This window comes from Anomaloglossus baeobatrachus, chromosome 11, assembly GCF_048569485.1.
Source record: "Anomaloglossus baeobatrachus isolate aAnoBae1 chromosome 11, aAnoBae1.hap1, whole genome shotgun sequence".
In the NCBI taxonomy this organism is placed as follows: domain Eukaryota; kingdom Metazoa; phylum Chordata; class Amphibia; order Anura; family Aromobatidae; genus Anomaloglossus; species Anomaloglossus baeobatrachus.
Genome location: NC_134363.1, coordinates 68782180 through 68801075, shown reverse-complemented (window position 1 = coordinate 68801075; position 18896 = coordinate 68782180). Strand labels below are relative to the sequence as shown.

At 46.6% G+C, this 18896-nt stretch overlaps 1 protein-coding gene across 2 annotated transcripts in view; it reads right to left on the bottom strand.

Annotated features, from left to right (window-relative positions):
- ODAD1 (outer dynein arm docking complex subunit 1) overlaps nucleotides 1-18896 on the bottom strand; it is a 288275-nt gene that overhangs the window by 129704 nt on the left and 139675 nt on the right. For both annotated transcript variants that reach the window (XM_075327544.1, XM_075327543.1), the window contains exons 6-7: nucleotides 9450-9563; nucleotides 9223-9290 (exon numbers count right to left, since the gene is read on the bottom strand). In XM_075327544.1, coding sequence (XP_075183659.1) covers nucleotides 9223-9290; nucleotides 9450-9563 — 182 coding nt within the window. The remainder of the gene's footprint in view (nucleotides 1-9222; nucleotides 9291-9449; nucleotides 9564-18896) is intronic.

Genomic DNA, 18896 nt, shown 5'->3' with positions numbered 1-18896 from the left:
TTGTTTCTCCTACATCTACTAGCCCTAGCCTGGGCATCTCCATGTGAGCATCTTGATCAACTCCAGACCGAGAAACTGTAGTGAGCTGGCTTTTTCTTTCTGGTAACTATACAATAATGTTATTTATAGCACAAACATAATGTAAAGCAAAAAAAAGTGGATGGGCTATATACCAGGATGGGGGATAAAGATTCAAGCATGGAATGGGAAAGCTGGATGCTGAGGGAATGAGGCTCATTCCCTCATTACCCAGCTTTCCCATGCTCTGCTATACATCTTTAACTCGGCACCCAGCTTTCCCATGCTCTGATATCAAGGGCAAGCTGGGTGCTGAGGGAAAGATGTATAGCAGAGCATTGGAAAGCTGGGTGCTAAGGACAAGATGGATATCAGAACATGGAAATCTGGGACAGAGCAAAGTGTCAGAGTTATTATCCTGTACCCCAAGGAGGGCAAGGACGTGGGAGACCCAGGTCCACATTTTTCACCGGGGCCCATCGAACTCTATTTACGCCACTGGTATAAGGGTTTATAAAGTACACATTTGAACGTTTTGAAGCAGGTTGGGATATATATTTGGCCCACAGGGATTATGAGGGGTTTGTGCTAAATTAGCTATATCACATACCCCCTTGGTCCTTTCCTTCTTCCCCTCCTCATGTATCATTGTCTTGTCGATTTATTTGTCTACGTTTTTTATGCTGTTTGGAACGTTTTGAATCTCTGTCTGCTTTTTTGTATCTTGGTTTTGTAAATCTTCATTGAAAAATCAATGAACATTCAGTTAACAAAAAAAGATAAATTAATTAGCACTTAGTATGTTCAATGCCGAAAAGACAAAAAAAAAGTTGAAACACACTATGTACAAAAAATGCAATAAAGATAGATCAAAACGTAAAATATCCACCAAAATATGTAGTATCCATAACAAAATGTTAAAAGCTCAGTACACAAGAAACAACACAGAGAAAAATAATTAAGTTATGGGTCTCAGAAAATGGCAACATAACCAAAAATTATTTTTTTTACAAAGTTCTGGATTTTTTGGACCGCACTCATACTACCATTTCATTTTTACAACATAATGAATTCTGTAAAAGGAAAACCTAAACGATGGTGGAATTGTTTCTTTTTTCACCATTTTACCAGTTTTTTTTTCTTTGCTCAGTATATTATATGGTAAAGTTCATGGTGTCATTCAAAACTATAACGCGTCATCCAAAACTACAACTTGTCCCGCAAAAAAACGAGCCCTCATATGAAAAGTAAAAAGTAAAAGTTTAAAAAACGGAAAATTGGGTTGAGAAAGGATTGTCAAATCCACAGTGCAATAGAATATTCTATGAGATACAGGAAAAAGAAGGAGGAAAACTGAAGAAGAAGAATCTATGAGAAAAAAAAAAGGAAGAAGAAATCATTCAAATTTTGGACATTTTTGACATATCCAAAGAAAATGTCTACAAGATGAGTTCCCCACCTCTAAGGCCTTCTCATATCTCAAGACCAGGAACCCATTTTGTGCTGGCATGAATGAATAGGTGGCCACGCATGTGTGTCTCCCCGTATTCATTTCTACTTTATGTTTAAGCTCGCCATATACATTATAGAAACATTGGTTGCTTAACCGTTAAAGGGGTTATCCGGGACAATTTTATTGTTGTAACTATGGGCTTAAGACCAAAATGCAGGTGGTTGCTAACTACCTTCCTTTCCTGTTCGACCCAGCGCTGGCTCAGAATGGTCACAGACTGCTCCTGCCAGCGATTCTGCTGCTTCACGACAACAGAGCAGCTCTTCCTCTTTTGGGCTGCTCTGTTGATGGAGCGTGACTGTCGACGCCATGCTGATAGGCAGAGTATTAAAGAAAAGATTCTGCTCTGTCAATGTGATGTCAGCGAAAGCCACAGAATCGCCGGCAGGAGCCATCTGTGACCTCTCTGTGGCGGGCAGAACAGGCAGGTAGTTAGTAACTACCTGCCTGTTAGTTTGTAGGACCAAAGTAAAAAAATAAAATAGACAACCCATTTTAAGTGACTGATTGTTTCCCAGACCTGATATACATTTTAGGCCATTGAAGGCCATTGACCATTGAAGTCATTTAAATTGGATAAACTTATTCGATGTCATCAGGTGAAGGCAATCAATATCACTGACTTCTTTCCGGACAATGACAATGTGTCCATTGGTAGGATAAAACAAAAGTTTGTTTTGGTCAAATTTGCCCATTTTCAGCAGGCTAGGGTCAGATTGTAGCGCCCCTGAAGCCATCAGGGAGCTACAAGGTACTGCATCCCCACCAGGATGCAGGGCCTACCCACAGGGACCCAGAAGACCAGTGCCGGTAAGAACAAAAACATTCCTGTTAATCTCTGTTTTTCCCCAAATTCCCTATAAGACTAGTACCAGACTAGGGTTCGACCCATGGATGGCCACTTAGAGTTGGAGCCGATCCAGTCCATTTGACAACCAGGTGGGAGGGGCAGACAGTGGACAGTCAAACAGTCAGTCTGCGGGAGTCGGTAACAGAGATATGAAGTGAACGGACGCACTGACAGGAGTGTGACAGTGACCTGAGAGCCCAGGCGGTTGGTTGCCGGTGGAGTACGGTGGAGTACTCCCGGAACCACAGCACTGACGGGGTACAGAATCCTAGGTCAGGCAAACGCTCCAAGCAGACCTGATAAAATCTGCAGAGAGGGGACCATCAAGGACCTCACTGACCTTGAAGTTCGGGACTCAGTAACAACAGGAGAACCGGGGAACAGGACCAGAGACTACAACCCCACAGGGTTCACGCTGCCGTCATACTGACTGCCGTTAAGAGACTACCAGGAGGGAACCCCCAGACGCTCCAAGCCACGGGGTCACCCACCAACCAAAGAAAGGTGCAGGGGAAAGAAGCCACCAGGTCACTAAACCGCCACTGGGACTAAGGGGATCTGCGGTCAGCACCATCTTTCCTTGGGTGACCAGTTTACATCTTGCTGTGATTAAAGGAACCAGTTAGGCTATGTGCACACACTGCGTTTTTTTGACGCTGCGTTTTTGTGCGTTTTTTAGCGCTAAAACCGCACAGAAAGGCAGCGTCTTTAAAACACGCATGGAAAAACGCGTGCGTTTTTACCGCGTTTTGGTGCATTTTGCTGCGTTTTTGCTCACTGCGTTTTTTTATCAGTGAACATTGCCATTAAAAATTGCTGAAAGAAAAAAAAAAAGGTCTGATGTCATTTCCTTCTTCCATATGTTCTTCATTCTCCACTAGTGTATGCAGGAGTGCAGACAGCTGCAGAACTACAAGGCTCAGCATGCTCCATCCAGGACTGTATGCTGGAGGGAGAGTCAGGGGGAGCAGACCTACAAGGCTCAGCATACTCCATCCACTAGTGGATGCAGGAGAGCAGACAGCAGCTGCAGAACTACAAGGCTCAGCATCCTCCATCCAATAGTGTATGCAGGAGAGCAGACAGCAGCTGTCGAACTACAAGGCTCAGCATCCTCCATCCAATAGTGTATGCAGGAGAGCAGACAGCAGCTGTCGAACTACAAGGCTCAGCATCCTCCTTCCAGGATTGTATGCAGGATTTCTTTGCCCCCTCAAACAAAAAAAAATGACGTGGGCTTCACCATATTTTTGTATGCTAGCCGGGTACAGCGGTATGGGCTGCACCCAACCCCCAGCTGCCTATTTGTACCCGGCTGGGAACCAAAAATATAGGGAAGCCCCTTTTTTTTTATTTCATGAAATAATTAAAAAAAAAAAATGACATGGGCTTCGCCTAATTTTTGTGTCCAGTCAGGGACAACTAGGCAGCTGGGGATTGGAATCCGCAATGCAGGGTGCCCAAGCTTTCTGGGCACCCCCGCTGCGAATTGCAGTCTGCAGCCGCCCCAGAAAATGGTGCTTTCATAGAAGAGCCATCTTCTGGCGCTGTATCCAACTCTTCCAGCTGCCCTGATGCCGGGTGGCTCGCTGGATAATAATGGGGTTAGGGCTAGCTGTGTATTATCAGCTGGCCCTAAGCCAGAAATTCATGGTGTCACGCCAATATTAGACATGGCCACCATGAATTTCTAGTAAAGATAAAAAAAAACACAACACACAAAAATATTTTTATTGGAAATAAAACACAACACAATTAGTGACTCCATCTTTATTGAAATAAAGAACCCCCCTCCGCAGTAATCCTGGGTCAAGGGTCCCGCGCCGTCCAATCCGGATCCAATATCATCTGATCGGTTTGCTGGAAGGCAAAGCGATCAGACGATGTGTCAGGTTCAAGGCCTGAATCACATGAGACAGCAGCTGATTGTATAAACGGCTTTTATACAATCAGCTGATGCATCAGTGCCAAAAAAAAAACAAAACAAAAAACAACACTTCTGTGCAGCGTCGGACTGGCTACTGGAGGAATCTTCAGTAATGCCAGGCCTGGATTCAGGTACCTGCACTGCACTCCGGAGCTCTCACCTGAGCTCTAGACTGCAGCCGAGACTGTACAGCACGCGCCGAGTGACTGATTCCCCGGCACTTGCGATTCAGTTCATGACAGCTGCAGACATCCCGGGCTAATCTCCGGTGCTCTCACCTGAACTCCGGAGATCACCCCGGCCTGTCTGCAGCTGTCATGAACTGACTGCAAGTGCCGGGAAATCAGTCACTCGTCGGTAAAATCCGGCGTCACCGCTAGACTTACGATCAGCTGATGCATCAGGTGACTGCATCAGGTGATCACCGCCAGGTCCTCACGGCCAGGTCATGCAGCTATCGTACGTGCCTGGGAGCCGGCACACAGCCAGAGAGGGGTGGCGGGACCGGGAAAGGAGCTGGGAGCGGACATGGTACCGGGAGTCTGCAGACAGGTGAATATGACATTTTTCTACTGTTCACTTTTGATTTAGCAGCCGCTTCTACCTCCTGCACGGGAGCTGACATGGCACCGGGTGGGAAATGGAAGCAGCGGTGACGGTATCGGGAGGATTCACGCTTCTGCATTTACTGACAGAAGGAATCCTCTTCCTGTACATATCACTATACTACCCACCCCTTGCGTTTATAGCTGCGTTTTTAGTAATAAAAACGCACTAAAACACAGCTATATTTGCAATTTGCAGTTTTCATTGCGTTTTTGAACATCTTATTGAACTCAATGGGTGGAAAATGCAGTGAAAAATGCAAAAATAATTGACATGCTGCGTTTTTGTGGGCACCACAAAAACGCAGGTAAAAAAAAATGCTGTGTGTAGACAGCAAAAATGAAAACTCATAGACTTTGCTGGGGAAGCAAAGTCATGCAGTTTTCTGAGCAAAAACGCACCCGAAAAACACGCAAAAACGCCGTGAAAAACGCACTGTGTGAACTTACCCTTACACTGCAACTCCTTGTGTGGCCTACCTTCTTTCAACACCTATCTACATCACCTATCTTCTGGGGCCTGGCTCTGCTTGCGGAGGGCCTAACATCCAGGCTGCTACTAACACCAGCCCCAGTAGTGAGAACTGTGCAGCGGTGGCTCCATCCACATAGCCACAACCCACAAGTGGTGTCACATGATAAACTTTCATTTAATTCCCCTGTAAATGTTCCCCTTTTAAAAAAGCACCCAGGGCACAGAACCGGGCAACGGCCACCAAGTGACATTTCCCCAGTCATACACTACTCGGGACCAAGTACCCCATAACCCTGGGCGACACAAGATTACCATCCAATTATGCTAATGACACTCTGATCAGACTTGGAGTTTGATCAAAGTTTTATCTATTTTTCTCGGATGTGGAGAAGATTGAAAAAACAGATGTCTCCATCTTCTCAATTTCTCAGTTTGTGAAAATCCGAACTCGGATGTCATTTGAGTGTGGTCCAATTTTTTTCACGGGCCCATATACTTGACTAGCCGAATGCAATCCTATTTATGGAAGCAAATCATGCATGTATTTTTCTCAGACCACGTGATCCAAGGAAACAATCGAACATGTGTACTGCCTCGTTGAATAACATCGGTCCAACAGCAATCACAAGTTTTGTTGTATCATACTTGGACTGAAAATACAGTTGTTTGCACGAGCCCTTAGACCAGTGTTCTCAACTGCAGTCCTCAAGACCCACCAACAGGTCATGTTTTCCTCAATAAAATTGTCAGTATTTCCTTAATGTTGCACAGGTGATTGAATTATTCCCTGTCTAATATTGAGGAAAACCTTAAAACATGATCTGTTGGTGGGTCTTGACGACTAGAGTTGAGAAACAATGCCTTAAGTCCACTTTACACGTTGCAATTAGTTGTACAATCGCATTTGCGATGTGACACGCCCAGGTTGCATACGGGATCTTATGAGATTGCACGTTGGTCGTTCATTTGCTGTCACACTTGCGTTAGTAGTCTATGTTAAATTGGTCAATTTTATGTGCGATCCTTTAGATCATGTGTTCTGTGACGTATGCATTGGGCACCTTTTTTTTTTTTTTATTTATTGACTTGCCAAGCGTGTGTACTGTGTAGGGATGCGTTTTTACTATGTCATCTGCCGTTCAGCTCTGCTACATGGCCGCTGACAGCAGACACAGACAGCCATGTAGCAGAGCTGAATGGCAGATGACAGCAGACACAGACAGCCATGTAGCAGCGGTGAATGGTAGTTGACAGCAGACACAGACAGAGCCGCACTGTCAGAATGAACTCGGGTGAACTTCACCCGACTTCATTGTCATGCTGCGGCTCTGTCTGTGTCGCGCCCTGATTAGCGGTCACCTGTGAAGGACTCACCGGTGACCGCAAATCTCCTAAGTGACTGAAGTTAGCAGCCCTCTCTCATACTCACCAATCCCCGATCCCCGGCGCTGCACGGCGTTCACACAGCTCCGGCGGCTTTTACTGTTTTGAAAAAGCCGGCCGCCCATTAAACAATCTCGTATTCCCTGCTTTCCACGCCCACCGGCGCCTGTGATTGGTTACAGTGAGACACGCCCCCCACGCTGAGTGACAGGTGTCACACTGCACCCAATCACAGCAGCCGGTGGGCGTGTCTATACTGTGTAGTGAAATAAATAATTAAATAATTAAAAAAAAACGGCGTGCGGTTCCCCCCAATTTTAAAACCAGCCAGATAAAGCCATACGGCTGAAGGCTGGTATTCTCAGGATGGGGAGCTCCACGTTATGGGGAGCCCCCCAGCCTAACAATATCAGCCAACAGCCGCCCAGAATTGCCGCATACATTATATGCGACAGTTCTGGGACTGTACCCGGCTCTTCCCGATTTGCCCTGGTGCGTTGGCAAATCGGGGTAATAAGGAGTTATTGGCAGCCCATAGCTGCCAATAAGTCCTAGATTAATCATGTCAGGCGTCTATGAGACACCCTCCATGATTAATCTGTAAATTACAGTAAATAAACACACACGCCCGAAAAAATCCTTTATTAGAAATAAAAAACACAAACATATACCCTGGTTCACCACTTTAATCAGCCCCAAAAAGCCCTCCATGTCCGGCGTAATCCAGGATGCTCCAGCGTCGCTTCCAGCGCTGCTGCATGGAGGTGACCGGAGCTGCAGCAGACACAGCCGCTCCGGTCACCTCCACGCAGGTAATGAAGACAGCCGCGCGATCAGCTGCTGTCACTGAGGTTACCCGCTGTCACTGGATCCAGCGGTGGCCGCGGGTAACCTCACTGACAGCTCAGCTGATCGCGCTACTCACCGCCGCTCCTATCACCTCCACGCAGCAACTGAGGTGAGTAGCGCGATCAGCTGAGCTGTCACTGAGGTTACCCGCGGCCACCGCTGGATCCAGTGACAGCGGGTAACCTCAGTGACAGCAGCTGATCGCGCGGCTGTCTTCATTACCTGCGTGGAGGTGACCGGAGCGGCGGTGTATTCTGCAGCTCCGGTCACCTCCATGCAGCAGCGCTGGAAGCGACGCTGCATCATCCTGGATTCCGCCGGACAAGGAGGGCTTTTTGGGGCTGATTAAAGTGGTGAACCAGGGTATATGTTTGTGTTTTTTATTTCTAATAAAGGATTTTTTCTGGTGTGTGTGTTTATTTACTGTAATTTACAAATTAATCATGGAGGGTGTCTCATAGACGCCTGACATGATTAATCTAGGACTTATTGGCAGCTATGGGCTGCCAATAACTCCTTATTACCCCGATTTGCCAACGCACCAGGGCAAATCCGGAAGAGCCGGGTACAGTCCCAGAACTGTCGCATATAATGTATGCGGCAATTCTGGGCGGCTGTTGGCTGATATTGCTAGGCTGGGGGGCTCCCCATAACGTGGAGCTCCCCATCCTGAGAATACCAGCCTTCAGCCGTATGGCTTTATCTGGCTGGTTTTAAAATTGGGGGGAACCGCACGCCGTTTTTTTTAATTATTTAATTATTTATTTCACTACACAGTATAGACACGCCCACCGGCTGCTGTGATTGGGTGCAGTGTGACACCTGTCACTCAGCGTGGGGGCGTGTCTCACTGTAACCAATCATAGGCGCCGGTGGGCGGGGAAAGCAGGGAATACGAGATTGTTTAATGGGCGGCCGGCTTTTTCAAAACAGTAAAAGCCGCCGGAGCAGTGTGAATGCAGTGCAGCGCCGGGGATCGGGGATCGGTGAGTATATGAGAGAGGGGGATAGACTGACATGGACAGAGAGTGAGGGACAGAGATAGTGACGGACTGACAGAGATTAGTGAATGACAGACAGTGTGAGGCGCTTCAGAACGCAGCTTTTCAGCTGCGCTCTGAAGCAGACCTTTTATAAGCTGCGGTGCAGAGCGCACACCTGCGCACATAGCATCAGACACCAAAATCGTATGAGGGATGTCACACGTTACAATTCACTAGGTTCGTGCAACAAAACGCTCAATTCTAGAGAATGATACGATGTGTTTGCGATCAACGGTTTTGCGCTCAATCCTGATCGCACGTAGCTGTCACATGCAGATACCTCAGAAACGATGCCGGATGTGCGTCACTTACAACTTGACCCCAACGACGGATTGTGAGATATATTGAAGCGTGTGTAGCGGGCTTTAGACTAATTTGTTTGGTCACCTTTGGTAGGGTTGAGATATATTGGCTTCGGAGAATTCTTGTCTCTCTACTCCTCCCTTTTTACGCAGAAGTGATGGTAGTAATTTAGACTTCAATAAAGTACAATGTACTTCCTAATATATTAGGAAAATAAATAAGAAAGATTAAAACTTCTTGTCGCTGTGTACAGTACCTTGCGTCGTAAGCTGCAGATGACTCATCAATCACAGTACCAATTTCCTTTCGGGTCTGAAGCAGTTCCTTGAGAATAAAACAAGAAATAAGTGTTGCACTGCACAGATCTAATCTGTTTTCTTTTGTATTATCCTAATATTGTCAATTACCATTTTCTGGAGGAAAGGCAGCTTTTCAGAAATTGCTAGCACTCCGGCTTTTATCTTGTTTAGTTTTTCTGCTTACCTTTTCAAGTCTTTTATACAGTTGGTCAAAACGAGACCGTTCAATTCTCAGTATGTCAATCTCTTCCCTCATCTTGGAATTTTTTGCCAGTTGCAGATTAAATTTAGTGGAAGCCTTAAAAGCAGAAAGAAAAATAATCAAGAGAAACAAAATGCTGACCAAATAATATATTATATATAGACATGTCAAAATGGTCATTAATATAACATCTGCAGTCACATGCTGAAGGGTTGCCACTAGAGATGAGAGAGTAAATTCGAGAGGAATCGAAATGCACTTGAATCTTGGGGAATGCAGATTTTAAGGTCACAGTACATGTTGGGATGTCAAGTTCTTGAGACCTTTCACGTGGCCTTATAGGATCCAGATGTCCTGGACAAAGGTGAGAGCCCTGGGAATTTCAACGAGAGTGGCAGTGATCAGAAGATTCATCGAAAACTGGAGCCCGCAGCATCTGAGGGAGAGGGCCCAGACCTGCGACCCCTGGGCCTTACCTTTGTCACCGCCCTAGCACCCGTCCTGGCTTCCATCCCGACTGCGACGGAGATGACAACGGCCCCGGCAGTCCGCCCGGCCACAGCGAAGGCGATCCTCGACCAGAGGCCAGCACCGCAAGTCCCGTCAACCGCTCCCAGACCCCGGGCCTTGGCTGAGGTACGGCGGGGATGCAGCTGCCAGGAGGCAGAGCAGGCCACGTCACAGCGGGGTCCCTCATTATCGAAGGTACCGGTCGTAGCCGGCACGGAGGGGCTCTGTCTGGGCCCATCCCCCACACCGCCTGAACCGGAGCAAGCAGAAGGTGCTCCACACTGGGAGCGGCAGCAACGGCAGCTGCGCCACGGGATTGCTGTTTAAAGATGAGGAAAAGAGCAGTTGTCCCCGTTGGGACCCTCAGCACTTTGAATGAATACAAATCAAACCGAAAAATCATCTGATTACCGTCCGAGAAGAGAACCGTCCCCGTTGGGACTGGAGAAGTCCTTGATATTTAATACCCCCATACCCACATGAGAAACTGCTCATGAACATTGCCGAGAACTGGCAGGCCACCCACGAACTGGTGAGCTTGTAAATAGTATTGTGGGATGGATACCGTTGCCACCTCTAGTGAGGCAGATTGGAGGAAGGGCCCGCAGCAGAGCGGGCTGGGGCCCGGCCACCACCAGGACCGGTGGCCATCCTCCGGGGGTCAGGGGTCCCCCTGGACGTGGGGTCCCTGAAGTGACAGTCGGGTGCGAGTTACCGTACCCGTTCCCGCTCGGGCAGCCTGAACCTGGACTGGGGTCAAGGGGTGCTGTCCACTTCTTAGGGGCAGCATCAGGGCTAGGTTGCTTGGGTGGGAGAGCGGAAGACATCCGTCCGTCCGTCATTATTAAAAATGTTTTTATGTGTAACGTTCAAGTGACCTGACAAAAATGCTTATGTTTTATATGTTTACAAGTTAATTTATGTTTTTACAGCTTTAAAAAATAAAACCGGTGATGGACGGGCAGCCCGCAGATGGTCTGCATTTCACTAAGGGGGAATGTGGCGCCCTGGACTAGCCAGGTTGTCACAGGTAACACACACACACCCCCACCCCCACTAGACAGTAACATTAGCCAAACACAAAATCCTTGTTGCCTCCCTCCAGGGTCTGATGTCCACGCCAGGTGGGGAGGAGCCAACTGGTTGGCCCCACTCACCAAGGAATTCACAGGCCTGGAGGCGGGAAAAGTGACAGTTGAGTTTAGGAGTTCAGTTGAGGAGGTTGAAGTGAGGAGTGAAGTGGAGAGTGTCAGGGTTTGTGGCCCAGGCACTGACAACAAGGTTGGCAGACGGTGGTGGCCGTCTGTAGGAGTGGTGAATCAATGCGGAACCGTAGGACCGGGGTTGGGCGGTGGCCCACCGGTACCGACCGGGGAGCAAAGTGAAGCCAGCACACACAGGCAGGGCCATCGGACCCCGACTAGGCTTGGAGTCGCCGTCAACAGTCAAATCCAATACAATCAAATACAGTATTGGGAAGGTTTAGGCTGGAGCACATAAAGAACTGGAGAGGCTGAAAGTGGGGCATATACAGCAATGGCAAGGTTGAGGCTGGGGCACATAAAGAACTTGGGAGGCTGAGGCTGGGGCACAAACAGCACTGGTGACCGTGGGGCTACTGCTGCTCTGTTTATCTGTGGGATGAGAGAGTATTGCGCACTAACTCCGCACACAAAGTACATTCTCATGTTCGCCCTGTTTTTTAATTTTGTTATCGAATAAAAAGAAAGTAGGTCAATAGCAGCATGCCCAAAATGGCTTGTAATGATTATGTGGCCCTCACCCCATTTGTGGGATCTTTGCCTAGATAGAATATAATTGGAGACAATAATGATTCACTTGCCTATTGCTGATTTGTATAGTTTATGGAACTGTATAAAAATCTGACTTCATAGTACACCTAATTGTGTATGTGTGTTGTCCCTTGGCCACACATGCTTCACAAGAACCTTATAGCTCTGATAGTTTTATGCTAACACAGTACGTATAAATGATGGTCTGCTATGAAGCCCAGCCTGTGGCAGCTTCACAAGAGCACCAATATGGCAGTCACGCCGTGGGAGGGGCAAATAGGTGTACAAAATGGCACGACAGTGGTATCACATGTCTTAACTATCGTAATCAGAGATTGACAGCAGCATTTAAGGGGTTAACAAAACCAATGAAAGCTAGCTATGGCCACTTGTGTTTGAGGCGGAAGCTGTCTGTAAAGCACAGCTAGCATCTGCCGTCTGTGGAGCGGTGAGCGAAATACACTTCTTCTATGCCATTAGAACTCCAAATTAATAAGATCTGTCTTACGTGCAAGCGCTTGGGAAATCAATGCAGCACACACGCTCTGTGTTGTTCTGAAAGTTTCTGCTTTATTACATCATGTGACCAGTTTATATAGAATCCCAAACAAAGAAATACAGAGCGGGCTCAGCTCCTGAGGGCGATCTATACAATGGAACTTAACATGTAGTGTACATGTATATCACTCGCCGGGATGGGGTTAAAATATAAAAGATCTAACTGTAGACTCCACTAGAAGGAGCTTATTATTAATGTCAAGTTATAAGGGATGCAGTGTGAACAGAGCCTAACAGTATGTGGTCAGCTCCTAAACGCTCCAAATCTCAGCCTCATGGACTAATTCCTGTGACTTGAATGGCGAGTAACTCAGGTTGGCAGCAGTCTAGAGTTTTCAGGTTTTGAGCGTCTCCAGTATGGTCTGTGTGTATTACAAAGCTAAGAAGTTTTCAGTTGCAAGTATCACAAATAAGTTAGATGCTAATTATGCTCAGTGAGGCTGTGATCAAATCTATATTCAAAGCAATATAATTATCTCATGAATCATTAACTTGAAGTGTCAAAAATATGATGCAAGTAATTATTCTCTGAAAACGGATGGCATTTTCTAGTCTCAGGGAAATATTTATACTTCGCAGCTTGTGCCTATTGCACATGTTATAAAGTCTGTAATTACTGCATAGTTATTTTTCACTTTCTGTCTCTTTTATATAAAGGGTAGAAATTATTTGTTTTCTTCTACTGTGTCAGGTGGATAGTCAGAAACAATTAAAAGCTGCAGGTGGCTCTCCATGTCAGATCCGTCACGCCCAGCTTCACTCCAAAGTCTATGTTGTGATCTATAATGGCTCTATTCAAACGTGTCTCTTAATGCAATGTGACGCCCTGGGCAAGCCAGGGGTCACAGGTCACAACATCACATGCACCCCACATTCCCTGCAGGTACACCAAACTAACCTAAAATCCTTGTTGCCTTCCTCCAGGGGCTGATGTCCACACCAGGGGGTGGGCCAGGCGGCTGGCTCCGCCCACCGAGGAGTTCACAGCCCTGGAGGTGGGAAAACCAGGCAGAACAGAGTCCAGCTAGGGAAGTGAAGGAGTAAGGAGTCAAGAGAAGGAAGTGAAAGAAACAGTTTGTAAAGCCTGAAGTTGGTCCGGGTGTGTGCCCCGGACAGTGACAGCAAGGTCAGCAGATGGCGGTGATAGTCTGCAGAGGGACTGCTCGGAGGTTGCTGGAAGGACCGTGGACGGGTGGTGACCCGGCGGTACCGGAGCAGTATACGAAGAACAGTCAGCACCAGGGCAGGGGCCTTTCGGATCCCGTCAAGGCTAGGAGTCGCCATAATTTGCCAAATCCGTCAGTGAAGGGGACGTCTGTCTCCTAACAACCAAGTCCCGATTGAAGGCAACAGCCCGACCGTGAAGGGGAGACACCGCCACCGCCAGGGCACCAGTTTCCCAGGGCCAGCGCCTGCGGGCAAAGTAGGGCTCCTTCGGCCCAGCTTGAAGCCGAGGAGTGGGTAACCGGTGGGGACCCATCGCTACCAAAGAGACTTTCATAGGTGCAGGGAAGAGACCGTCACAGCTAACTGCAGGGAACATCAGCACCGTGAACCGTCCGAGGGACCCGTCCAACCAGCCGTTTGTTTACCGAGAACTGTGTCGTGTTTACTGGCTGAGTGAGTACCTCTGTGCCGTGCGGCACAGCGCTGCCCCTGCGCCCCTGCACCTCCACAGGCCCCAGACCCGCCTGTCCACCATTCCAATCCCATCACTGGGCCCCGGGAGCACCACAACCCCTACCCACGGAGGGGCAAATCAACAACTGGCTGCTCCGTACCATCACTCCCGGGCTCCCCAGAAAGAGCAGCGGTGGTGTCCACTTAATCACCACAACCGTGGGTGGCGTCACGGACAATAAACTATCCCAAAACCCAATCCCCTTTCACTCACGGGCGAGGAGCGCCGCTCGAGTCCCCGGGATCCAGCCCATCGCTCGAGCCACCGAGCAGCAGCAGGCCGCAGCAGCCACGGCAGCCGGACCCGAGCAGTGGGAGAGCGCGGCGTCCCCTCCTCCGCCCGCGACAGCAACACACCAGTATTTTTTTCTTGTCTTTACAATGCAGCATAGGCCAATATTCAAGAATATTTTAGAAGCATTTCAGTATATGCCTTGTAGTTAACCGTTTTATGCCATTTATGTGATTTCTGTCATTTGGATTCCTTTTTCTCCACTGATATGGTTCCACTAATTCTAGTTAGATTTTCCATGATGCCTCTGCAGGGAGTTGTTTTTATGTAATGACAGCCAGTTATGGATCAGAAGAACAGTGATCCCCTGATGTATACAGCTGATTTCTCTGTGTCTCCTATGTGATTTAAACAGCAGAGTCTCATTACATCCTGTGATGTATATACAGCAGTCTCAGTGTACCCTATGTGATGTATACAGTAGACTTTTCTATGTGATGTATACAGCAAAGTCTCAGTGTCTCCTATAGGATGTAGTCTTAGTAGTAAAAAGATGGTGAGCACACAGAAATTAGAAAAATAAGGTGCTAGCAAAGAGGGTTCTTAAGCCTTTATAATACTAAAGTTCAAATGGACTCCAATAGGATGTATACAGCAGAGTCTCATATTTCATGTATACAGCAGAGTCTTCGTGTATCCTTGATGATTTATAGTGCAGCCTCGGTGTCTCCTATGTGATGTATATACACCAGCCTTGGTGTCTCCTACATGATGTACATACTTCAGGCACAGTGTCTCCTATGTGACATATTAAGGAGAATCTTAGTGTATCCTATGTGATGTATACAGCAGTCTCAGTGTCACCTATGTGATGTATACAGCAGTCTCAGTGCATCCTATATAATGTATACAGCAGTCTTAGGGGTACTTTGCACGCTGCGACATCGCTAGCTGATGATAGCGATGCCGAGCGCGATAGTACCTGCCCCTGTCGCACATGCGATATCTTGTGAAAGCTGTCGTAGCGAACATTATCATAACAGGACTTGAGAACAGCTGATCTTACCCTGATTAGCTGCAGTAGACGTCTCCTACGATAACGTCTGCTGCAGCTAATCGGTAAAGCCCACTTTACACGCTGCAATGTATCTTACAATGTGTCGGCGGGGTCACGTCGTAAGTGACGCACATCCAGCATTGTAAGTACATTGCAGTGTGTGATAGGTACGTGCGATTGTGATTGAACGTTAAAACGTTCATCGCATACACATCGTACCTGTCTCTAGAATTGCACGTTAGATTGTTCATCGTACCCGGGGCAGCACACATCGCAGTGTGTGACACCCCGGGAACGATGAACAGATCTTACCTACGTCCTGAGGCTCCCGGCCCACAATGCGGAAGGAAGGAGGTGGGCGGGATGTTTACGTCCCTCTCAGCTCCGCCCCTCCGCTTCTATTGGCCGGCTGCTGTGTGACGTCGCTGTGACGCCGAAAGTCCCTCCCACTCCAGAAGTGGACGTTCGCCGCCCACAGCGAGGTCGTATGGACGGGTAAGTACGTGTGACGGGGGTTACTCGTATGTGCGGCATGTTCAACAAATTGAACGTGCCGCACATAAGATGGGGGCGTTGCAAATCGCATACGAAATCGTATGCGAAATTGCAACGTGTAAAGCAGGCTTTAGATCAGCTGTTCTCCAGTCCTGTTGTGACCGCACATGCTTCTGCGGTCACAACAGATCTGAAGAAGCGGGGGCGCATGCGCTGCCCTCATGCACCACCCTCTCATGCACCATAATACTGTGGGCTTCAGAAACACGGCGCCGGAGATGAGCGCTATGCGCAGGCGCCAACTCCGTCACCGTGTAACTGAAGATTGGAAATTGACATACGGCCAGTGAGAGGGAGGAACAGGCGGCGGAGGGGCAGGGATACACGTGCATACCCCGCCCGGACATTAGCAGCGAGGTGCACACATCAATCAAAAAGTGCATGAATTTTCAAACTTTATAAAGTTGAATTTCACAGCCTAAACACCCGAGCTGCCCACTAATGGTATGTACACAATGTGCCTGATAGTGCCAGTACTGCCCTGGCTGCACCTTATATAGGAAAATGCTGATGTTTGGTTCCCTTTAACTCTATTGGGCATGGAGTTCATTAGAGCTTCACAGGAACCACTGTATCCTCTTCCATCCTCCATGATGACATCACGGAGCTAGGGGATGTCAGAGATCTACTTTACATTGTATCAAAGTGTCAGATCTTCAGCGTTGTCCCATGAAAAGATATAGTAAAATATTTACAAAAAGAGAGGTGTACTCACTTTTGTGATATACTGTATCTTTTACACTACTGCTCTCTCAAATAGCAAAAATGATGGGACAGATTTTTGAAAGTATCTAAAAAGAAAAACAAGTTTGTTTCCCATAGCAAATAACCAATTAGATTTTATTTCAAGTAAATATCTATATAGGACTTAAATGATATTTACCTGCTGATTAACCTCATATCTACTGGTAAATAGTGTTTCTCAAGGTGACAGATTCCGTTTAAAAGAGATGGATATTACTGTATTGTCGCGGGGTGTGATGAGATCCCTAGGAACAGGGGGAGCCTAACTGGCCCTCAGGTTAGTTGAACCCTGGCTGACCCTGATCCCAAAGGTATGTCTGAAGGTGATGATGTTTGGGCCGCCTTTCTTGCCCTAGCTCCTGAACAATCCTGGTCTAGTGGCCTCCTCCATCCACCCAGGAGAAGAGTGGGGGAGGAGAGATTAATCCCACACAAATAAACAGATGGGGGAAAACCAAAACTCAAACTCACAGCAATCACTCACAGAGGTATAGACAACACTTGATCAGGAGGAAACTAAACAAAAGGGAGGAAATAATCAGACAAGAGTATTTCCACAACACACCAAACAGCACAGATAAGTTCACCAGCAACTGGAAATCAAAGCACAAGGATGGGATCATAAAAGCTGTCATCAACATGGAAGGTAAGGAGTAATGGAAAAAAGGGATCTGGCACGATTATATTATAAAAACATCAAAAATCTTTATTTCCATGGTTAAAAAAGTACCTGTGGACACCAAGCGGTGTACCTCACAAGAGACTTAACGCGTTTCGGACTGCGGTAAAAACAAGAGAGTCCTTAATCATAAGCATTTTCTCTGTGACACAAGACTACTGAAATAGGTTACTCCATGGAAATAACCAATTAGATTTTAGTTCAACTAAATATCTATATAGGAATTAAATGATATTTACCTGCTGAGATCTACTTTACATTGTATCAAAGTGTCAGATCTTCAGCATTGTCCCATGAAAAGATATAGTAAAATATTTACAAAAAGAGAGGTGTACTCACTTTTGTGATATACTGCATCTTTTACACTACTGCTCTCTCAAATAGCAAAAATGATGGGACAGATTTTTGAAAGTATCTAAAAAGAAAAACAAGTTTGTTTCCCATAGCAAATAACCAATTAGATTTTATTTCAACTAAATATCTATATAGGACTTGATGTTTTTATAATATAATCGTGCCGGATCCCTTTTTTCCATTACTCCTTACCCTCGATTACCGGTTGGGACCTCCCGGTGGATGCCGTGCATGTGGACTTCAACACTCAGACAGCAGGTGAGCTGAAAAATCTTCTTTCTCCACATCAACATGGAAGACCTGGCTCCACCATCTTAAAAAGGGCGGACTGTGATAGGTCTCCTGCAACATGTGACTCAAGTAGTAATCCACAGGCTAGCATAAATTAACTCCTGAAAGCACGATCACTACCAAGAGCATAGCTGGTCGTCGCTCAAGCCTATCTGTGCAACTCCAAAGCAGCATCGTGTAGAGCGTGACTCCCAGAAGTAGTACTGACACTCAGAGTTTTGAGCCAGACACCATGTGACATGTATACCTTTTTCTTACCTTCCTCCAGAGTGATAAAAAAAAAAAATTCAAGGATCAAAATATTTCTCTTTTTCTCTGTGGGATTAATGACTTTAGTTTTTTATTTTACCTTAACTTGTATAATCCTTGATCATATAATTACAAACGGGTCTGCGATTGCTTTTGAAGAGAAGTTCTTAGCTATCTTACGATCTTTCAAAGAAATTAATCAAGCCTATTTTTCATATTTCTGTTTTAATCTATTAAGTCTGGAGTTTTTCATGTTATTTGTTAATTGATGCACTAATTTATTACAGTGTTGTCTTATTACTGTTTTATGTGCTCCACAGTTACAGTATACACTGAAACCTCTGAGGAATCATCAACATAATCATGGACGGACTCTTTAATACACTTCTGACCATCTTCAAGTGCAAACAACTGATGCCTTAAAACGTCTGTCTATTCCTCATTCTTCATGAACACACTTCTTCCCTGCCTCCCAGGTGCCTGCATGCAGGAGAGTATAGTTTCATAGTTTTAAGGTTGAAGGTGGGCTTAAAAGGGTGGTTCACCCATATTTTTTATTTTCTAGATCAATGTTATGTTGAGAAACAATGTTTCTCTCAAATACCTTATGTTGGCAATAGTGGCTGTGAGAGGCGCTATTGCGGCCCGCTGTTCCCCATCGCCTGACCCCCGGGCTCCGTGATCTCGGTGATCCAGTGATGTTAAGTTCCTGCTAACTTGACATCAC